This window comes from Microcebus murinus, chromosome 11 (genome assembly GCF_040939455.1).
Source record: "Microcebus murinus isolate Inina chromosome 11, M.murinus_Inina_mat1.0, whole genome shotgun sequence".
NCBI lineage: Eukaryota > Metazoa > Chordata > Mammalia > Primates > Cheirogaleidae > Microcebus > Microcebus murinus.
The window spans coordinates 37,569,933-37,578,736 of NC_134114.1; the positions used below are offsets into that span (position 1 = coordinate 37,569,933).

The 8,804-nt window shown below is 47.9% G+C and overlaps 1 protein-coding gene across 4 annotated transcripts; it reads left to right on the top strand.

Moving 5' to 3' along the window:
• The first annotated feature begins 1,307 nt into the window (after positions 1-1,307).
• Positions 1,308-7,940, top strand: FST (follistatin). Of its 4 annotated transcripts, none has more exons than XM_012756754.2 (6): positions 1,308-1,788; positions 3,648-3,839; positions 4,277-4,495; positions 4,854-5,078; positions 5,760-5,990; positions 6,454-7,940. In XM_012756754.2, coding segments are annotated over exons 1-6 (954 nt in total). In that variant the 5' UTR covers positions 1,308-1,703; the 3' UTR covers positions 6,456-7,940. The 4 variants fall into 4 exon arrangements, with proteins under 4 accessions (XP_012612208.1, XP_012612206.1, XP_012612205.1 ...); XM_012756752.2 differs by having other exon boundaries at positions 5,763-5,990; positions 6,720-7,927; XM_012756751.2 differs by having other exon boundaries at positions 1,309-1,788; positions 6,720-7,940.
• The last annotated feature ends 864 nt before the right edge of the window (positions 7,941-8,804 follow it).

Here is an 8,804-nt window from a genome sequence, read left to right on the forward strand (position 1 = left end):
TCTGTCCAGACAGATCCCATTGTAATGGGATCTTTTATTAAAAGATTAGCACTATCTCCTGCAGTTGGTGGAAAAAAATCTGTTATCACTGAGTTATTTGCAGTTGTGGAGGGGGCGGGAGGGGGCTGATGGAAGTTGGGGGTGGGAGGGCGAGGGGGCTGGGGGAGGGTCTGGCGGGGGATGGGGGTTGAGAGGGGGCACAGAAGGGCGGATTTGAAATCCGTAGGAGAACAAATCCCAGTGACCTGCGAATGTCCAAGAATTTTGTCTGCATACTTCGCTGTCTGTTGTCCTTCGGGCTTCAGAAGAGAAAAGAATAGAAATTAAAAAGGCAGCTTTGGAATAAACAATATAGCATTTTCCGTGAAGTAATCGTTTTATATAAAAGGAAATATCGCCTCCTCAGTTTCATTGAGCGGTGCCAAAAATGTTATAAATGAGAGACCCGCCAACTTTCAGCGAAGAATGCCAGGCACTGTACTTAATAAACTGAGGCTACAGAAGTTCATTATCGATGTTGCAATCTTTTTTATTCCGCGAAGAGAGGAGGGAGAGAGAGAGAGGCCGAGGAGACTGCGAGACAGACTGACAGACACTCGGGACAGAAACTGGGGAGCCTCCGCGCCGGGAGGGGGGGCAGACCGCCTACATCGGCGCCCCCGCTCCGGGCTGCGACTCCAGACGCCGCGAAGTGAAAGGGGAGAAAAGAAAGGGAGAGGGCGAGACTGCGACGGGGGGAGGCCGGGCTTGAGGTGTTAAACATTTTTGTTTGCTTGTGACTCGTCCAGACGAGAGCCGCGTCTCCGCGCCGCGCCGCCGGGTGGAAGGTGCCGGCCGGGGTTCCTAGCAACAACCCGGGGCTGGGGGCGGCCGCCAAGTGAGGCACGCACAGACCCAGACACAAAACCTCGCCGGGTCCCGCGCCCCGGCTGCGGGGCCTGAGACTGCCGCGAGGCCGGCGCGTTCCGACCCACCCCGGGCGGGATATTTCTGCAGCTCGGGGCTCTCCCGGCGTTTGCAAAGTCTTTCTGGAGCGGAGCAGCGACAGCGCGGAGACAAACTCCCGGGTCCCCCCCGCCCCGCCCGCCGCCGCCTCCAGCGCCCCCGCCGCGCCCTCCCTCTCACACTCGCGCGCGCACGCACACACACACACACACACACACACCCGCCACCCGGGCGCGCCGGCGCTGCCTGCGAGCGGCGGCGTGCAGGACTTGAAGTGGGTGTTCTTCCCCACTCCCCACCCCCGAAGCGTCGCCCCCACCCCCCGCCCCGGTCGCCTTCCCCCTCCCTCTCGCTCCTACGCAAATAAGAACTCGGCGATTCCCCTCCTGCCGCTTTGATTTCGGGCACCTCCGACAGATAATTGGGAAGGGTTTCCAGAAGGTGGGAAATGTCACCTGATTCACACTGAACTTTTAAAAGCTCCCCACCCCCAAGGAGCCGCGCACACCCTCGCTCGCGGCCGCCCTCCCACAGCCCCACACACTGGGAGACCGCCCACCGCAAACCGCGGAGACCCCCGTCTAGATTTAAAGCGCGGCTGCGCCCGGCTTCTGACGTCCATTGAATCGCGCGGGCGGCCGGCGGCGAGCGCGGGGCTGCGCCGGGATCGCTGCGCCCTCCGCCGCTGGCCTCTGCGACGCGCGCCGCTCGCCCGAGCCACCCGCCGCCGCGCTCCTCGCCCCGCGCCTGCCCCCAGGATGGTCCGCGCGAGGCACCAGCCCGGCGGGCTCTGCCTCCTGCTGCTGCTGCTCTGCCAGTTTATGGAGGACCGCAGCGCCCAGGGTAAGCGAGGGGGATGCGCCGGGGAGGCTCGGCTGCGGGCAGGGGGTCCACTTTTCTGTCGCCTCCACTTGGTCTGCTCTGAGCAACGCTGCTCTCGGAAGATGTTGGACCAACTTAGCGACTCCGGGATGGAGAGGAGTGGGAAGACTGAAGGCAGTGACACTTTAGGACTGGGAGCGGAGTTGGGAGCCCGGTTATCCTTTAAAAGGAAAGGGAGTGAGCTGGAGTCTCTCGGTAGTTAGGGTTAGATGCTCCAAGTTCTGGCCATGATGACTTTAGATGTTATCTCCCCTGTTTGGCTCTGGAGAGGAGGACAAGTATCAGTAGCCTGGAGATTTCAGTCGACCCATTTGCAGTCCAACCTCTCTCCTTCCCACATCTTTCGGATACTTTTTAAAAATGACCTGGAGGGTGGGGAGGGGGAGAGATACTGAATTTTCTTCGGTGGCTGGGGGACGTGATTTCAGAAACTTTGCCCAAACTTGGAAATATGGGTGCTGAAAATTTTAGAGGGGAAGTAGCTTTGTGACTAGTGGATGCTTCTTCCAACCCCCTCCCCCAACCCCGCAAAAAAAAAAAGAAAAAACTAAACTATTACCCCTAAAGTGTTTGGAAGACTTTAGTACTTTACAGGTTTTTTTCCCCCCTTTGCCTCCTTCCTCTGTTAACTTTCTGTAAAACAGTGAGCAGCCCATAACTGATTTAAATTCTGAAAAGGATTAAGAGCAAATTTCTGAAGTGTATCTTTTAAAAATAGATTCATTTCAGTGAGTTTTGGGGCACATTTTTGAAAATAATAATAGCAGCTTGCGGTCCAATTAAAGTCATATTACTGATTCACGAGAAGTCTTCCTGACCCAAATCCGAGCTTTAAAAAGGGGGGAGGAGGAGAAATTGCTAGCAAAGATTTCTTGGTAGGTGTAGATCGGTGTACATATAGCCGTGAAAGGCTAAGAAACCTCCCGTCTTTAACGCGTTACTTTCCCTGCTTTAGCGTTCACATTTTAAGTGTGTTGCAAACTCCCTCCCGGGCACTGCCCCGGCCGTCTGCACGGCACTGCTCCGGGTTGCCCGCCTTTCGGGGAGAGGCGCTGCCTGGGCGCCGGGGACGTGGGCGCCAGGGAAGGCAGCCCTCGGAGATTTCGAAAGACCGCGGTGGCCGCGGGCGTGCTCCGGGTCTGGCGGATTGCAAAACGGGCCCGTCGGGCGGGCTGCGCCTCGAGGCCGCGCGGGGTAGCTCCGGGCCGGGCCGGGTTGCTTTTTTTGCTTTCATTTTTCACAAGTGCCTTTTGCTTGATCTGTTCCTGCGTGCGTGTGCGTGTGTGTGTTTTGTGTGTCTCGGTCTATCGGTCTCTCTCACTCCCCCCCCCCCCGCCCCATTCTCCTACTTTCTTAAGCCCTGTCACAAATAATTCCCCTACCGCCTACATGAAACCAACATGTAAAAACATCCGTCGCATCCTGTTTTTGTCAGGTTCTTTAATCTGCTCTTCGAGTCGCTGCAGGTTATGAAATGGGACGAATAAAAGTAAACAGTCTAGTAAAAGTCAATGCAAGCTGCACGTGTTGTGTCTGGGTCACTGGTAACTGACATTGATATGGCTGGGGCGCTCTGGCTTCTCCCTGTCTCCCCCCTCCCCCTCGCCCACCTCCCACCTCTGTGACCAGGGCTCCCCCCCCTTTTCCCACCCCTCCATCCCCTTCCATTTATTTTCTACTTTTCTCCCTTGTCGCTCTCTCTTCCCCTCCTCCATGCTCACCCCCTCCCCATCCCCACCAGGTCTCCCTCCCTCGCCGCCTTCCACCCCCTGCCCCGCCAACACTCACTCACCCACCTCCCCACCCCTGTGTCTTCACAGCTGGGAATTGCTGGCTACGCCAAGCGAAGAACGGTCGCTGCCAGGTCCTGTACAAGACGGAACTGAGCAAGGAGGAGTGCTGCAGCACCGGCCGCCTCAGCACCTCGTGGACCGAGGAGGACGTAAATGACAACACGCTCTTCAAGTGGATGATTTTCAATGGGGGCGCCCCCAACTGCATCCCCTGTAAAGGTAGGACTCTTCCTCCCCCACGTGCAGGCCCTCAGTAGAGGGCGTCTTACCCACAGCTGCCCCAATACCTGGCTGGGATTTGGGACTAGGAGAGCTTTGCTTGTGGGCTTCCCCTTCCTTCCTTCCTGCAACCCTGGCAAGCCATTTGGGTCCAAACTTTGCCTGTTACAGGCTGTAGACAAAACACCCTGGACTTCTTAGCCAAATGTGGTGGTGGAGCCAGCCAACCCGCACTCTTTGATGAGAAAGACTTGGGGTAAGGGGCACAGCCCACAGTCCCCACCCTTTCACCCCCTCCCAGTCTTAGTAGGAGACAGCCTGGGCTCCTCCAGCACAAACTTGGGGCTGCACGATTGCGCAAGGCACCCGCAGCCCTCCTGGCTGACCTGCGGACTGCCTGGCCCTGGTTTTAACCCACGCCTCTCTCCAACTCATAGAAACGTGTGAGAACGTGGACTGTGGACCTGGGAAAAAATGCCGAATGAACAAGAAGAACAAACCCCGCTGCGTCTGTGCCCCAGATTGTTCCAACATCACCTGGAAGGGTCCAGTCTGTGGGCTGGATGGGAAAACCTACCGCAATGAATGTGCACTCCTCAAGGCCAGATGTAAAGAGCAGCCGGAACTGGAAGTCCAGTACCAAGGCAAATGTAAAAGTAGGTCCCACCCTTGTGAGCAAGACCCGGCTCCTCTCCTCCAGCTTTGTACCTGAAGTAGACCCCCTAGAAGACCCCTGGGGGATGATGTAGTCCACAATAAGAGTCTAAAAGTACTACGGCTACTAATAAGAGTTACACCATATAAAGGGGCCCTTTTCTAACTTCTAAAGGCTCACTGAAGAATGCTGAAGGAACAATCTTAGAGTTGTAGATACTCTCTTGAAAACCACAAGGCTCCCCAAGTGCCTTTTGAAAGCCAGAGGTTTCAGCTTCATGATTTCCTTGATAATATCAAATGCTCACTCCCTAAAGACCAGATGGTACCTATTTATGTGCGTTTTCCTCTTTGTTTCAGAGACTTGTCGGGATGTTTTCTGTCCAGGCAGCTCCACGTGTGTGGTGGACCAGACCAATAATGCCTACTGTGTGACGTGTAATCGGATTTGCCCAGAGCCCACGTCCTCTGAGCAATATCTCTGTGGGAACGATGGAGTGACCTACTCCAGTGCCTGCCACCTGAGGAAGGCCACCTGCCTGCTGGGCAGATCGATTGGATTAGCCTATGAGGGAAAGTGTATCAGTAGGTATTCTGGATTGAGGAAGGAAAAAGAGAAAACAGGCTAGTTCTAGTGTTAAAACTGTGGGGTTAATCAATAAATAAAGCCCAAGACTTCCCCAAACAAAGTTTCACCAGAGGGAGAAATACTCTTCAGTTTGGATAAACTGTTGTGACCACAGCATTCCTCATGGAGACCATTGTCTTCTGGAAGTGTTGACATATATATTCAAATGCCAGCAAGAAGCAGGAAACAATATTCCATCTTAGAAAACTTAGAACTCACTAAATTTTACACATTTTTTAAGTGCCAGACTTGCTGGAAGCAAAAAATAATTACTTAACAGTTCCTAAAATCTGTTATAGGATCCTAGTAATTGATGGAATTCTTTTTCTTTTAAAAGATCCCACTTATGGTAAATAATAAGATACATATTTAACTCTGGGATACTATGAAAACCTGTTATAAAAAATACTGTTTTAATGCAATAATCTAATGTGTAGGAAACTGGGGGGGGGGTACTTTGTGTGTGTGGGAGTTTCAGTTTTATTATCAAGCATTTTTGCACAATACTCTTTATTGCCCCCATTAATAAGTAATAAGTTATAAATTATTTTTATATTTATTGGTAGGGGACTAGAGAAAGGCAGAAAAAGGGGAAATAGGGAAATCAGTTTACTCATCACAGATGTGTTATATCCTAGAAGCAAAGTCCTGTGAAGATATCCAGTGCGCTGGTGGAAAAAAATGTTTATGGGATTTCAAGGTTGGGAGAGGCCGGTGTTCCCTCTGCGACGAGCTGTGCCCCGACAGTAAATCAGACGAGCCAGTCTGTGCCAGTGACAATGCCACTTATGCCAGCGAATGTGCCATGAAAGAAGCTGCCTGCGCCTCAGGTGTGCTGCTGGAAGTAAAGCACTCCGGATCTTGCAACTGTAAGTGCGATTTTTAACCTTGCTGCAATTTAAAGCTTTCCCAGGCAAGCCCTAGGGAACGGACAGTTTAAAAGCACGCAAACCTCCCCACATAAACCCATTTCTGTTTAAGTTAGGTAGCTGCTAAATTTCACCAGCAATTCAGTGATCCACGGAAAAATTCTCTGCAATGTTTCCTGGCTTGTAGGACTTTTCCGGTGATTATCAACGGGGTTGCCTCTAAAAACCTGTTTCCAGTTGTTTGCTTCTAATTCTTTTGCTGTAGTAGTGTGCTTTGCTGTTTGCTTTATTAACACTTGAATCTAAACTAACTGCTTCAAAAGGGTTTTTTTGTTTTTTTCAAAGACAGCTTTATGTTATCACACATGGGCTGCTGCTTTTTGCAGTTGCCTCTACTAACTCTGAATTAAGGACTCAAAGCAGTTATACCTAGAACACAAGAGCGCTTTTTATCTAATTTCAGGAATCTGCCCGTAAAACCTGAGCCATTGAGTCTTCAGAACTTTCTGCAGTTTTTGACTTCATAGATTATGTTTTTAAAAACATTTTTTAAAACTTATTGCATAACAGCAGATGCAAAAAAAAAAAAAAGCATCTCACTGCAAGTCACATAAAAATGCAACGCTGTAATATGGCTGTATCAGAGGGCTTTGAAAACATACACTGAGCTGCTTCTGCGCTGTTGTTGTCCATATTTAAACAACAGCTCCCCTGTATTCCCCCATCTAGCCATTTCCGAAGATACCGAGGAAGAGGAGGAAGATGAAGACCAGGACTACAGCTTTCCTATATCTTCTATTCTAGAGTGGTAAACCCTCCACAAGTGTTCAGTGTTGGCTTAGCCTTTGGGCAAAAAAAAAAAAAAAAAAGGAAAAAGAAAAAGGAAAAAGAAAAGAAAAAAATAGAAAAAATATATTGTCCATACTGTAAATAAGTGTATGCTTATTTATTTGGGGGGAAAACTATACATTAAAGGACCTTTGTCCTAAAGCTCTCTCCCAGGCCACCTTGTTACTCATTGGACATGGAGAGGCGGTCATTGTGAGGTCTACTGGATGAGGCCCATAGTTGAGACTTGTAGACATTTATTTATACTGTGTCATGTTTTATAATTTATACATAAAATATCTGGTTGACTGTACACCTTGTTTTTGAAGAAATTTATTCGTGAAAGGAAGAGCAGTTGTTATTTATTGTGAGGTCTCTTGCTTGTAAAGTAAAAGCTTTTTTTTTCCTTGTAAACCATTTAAGTCCATTCCTTATGATTCACTCACTCATCTGTCTCCCTTCGTTTCACTGTTGTTAGACTCTTTTCCACTTTTAACAAACTTGCATGTCAGTTTCTGTCATGTTTATTTATTGGATTCTCTGCTGCCTGATCTGTACATACATGATCCCCTCGGGTTTTGTTTACAAGGAACCTTGACTGACCAAAAGGCATTATAACTCTGACTCAAATACAAGGTACAGAGGATACACATCTTTGAGGAAACTCCTACTCCAGTTCTCTTGTTAAGATGAAGACATTTGTGAGAGAGGAGATGATAGCAGTGTTACAATTCTAGTAATGTACTTTTAAGATGTTACAGATCCAAAGAAATGGAGTGATGTGGGTGTCAGGAAACTAAAGGAAGGTGAAGGCTACACGTTCACCCTTTTGTTAGGTGTTTCCTTTAAGTTACTCAGCTGTACCTTTCAAATTAGTTATTTTTCAACCAATGTGTCACTAAAAGTTATATCAAAGCTTTATCAGTTCAAGTTTCTTGCTTTTCATAATACTTTTTTCTGATGCAATTTTATATTTTCAAACATGGCAAGTTAAATATAAATTCATTTAAATATATAGTTTTGTACTTTTCTACCATGTAAATGTGCAGTGTATATAAAAGTTATAATGTGTATTTGTAAATAAATGATGAGTGAAAAAATAAAAAAATTTTAAAAAGCCAATGGTCTCAATTCCTGATGATGCAAAAGAAGTAGTTTGGGCTTTGGGGTAAAAATCTATGTGATACAATTTGCTAAGGAATATAGTATAGTTGTCAGTGCAATTAAGTGGCTGTGGCAATAGAAACTCCAAAGTGAAGTAAGTTACAAATCACCTCTGTGGAGTTTGAAAGATAAACGGATGTGAGGTCCTGCCGCCCCTTGGTAGGAGTGACATATACCTGTCACTAACCACAGAAGGAACAGATGTGGGTTCCTCCCTTCAACATACCAAGCCTAAAGTTTCCTCTCTAAGAAAACCATCTTTTTAACTGTCCGTGTTGCAGGCTCATCACCATAAGCAGAGGAACCCTATATCCTCCTTTTCTCATCTAAACAAAGTTGAGTTTAAGTCTTTAAAAAAGCATACATTATAAGGAAAAGTGAAAACAGACTGGTAATGTTTGACAAGCACGTTTCTAGAAATCAGAATATTAACTGCAGAAATAGGCATTAAAATGTTGAATTTCTGGGTCTTGGTGAGCTGAAGATAGGGGTGGAAGTGGAAATCCACAATGATGTCCTTGATTCATGGGGATTAAATAATTACATTCTCAAGGTAAGAGAAAGTGTCAATATTTTGCAGTTTACATTAGGCATTGTTAGAGCCTCAGAATGGTATTTGGGACATCGATCACTGGTACATCAATGATCCTTGTAACATACAGTAATACATGACCAAATGGTCAATGTAAGTCTCTAGTTCATTGGGTGCTATACATTCAAAGCCTAAGTATATTAAAAATATCAAAGAAATGCAAGATGTAAAGAAGGGAGTATCAAGACTATGGGAGGGAAAGAACAGAGAATAGTCAATATTACCAACAT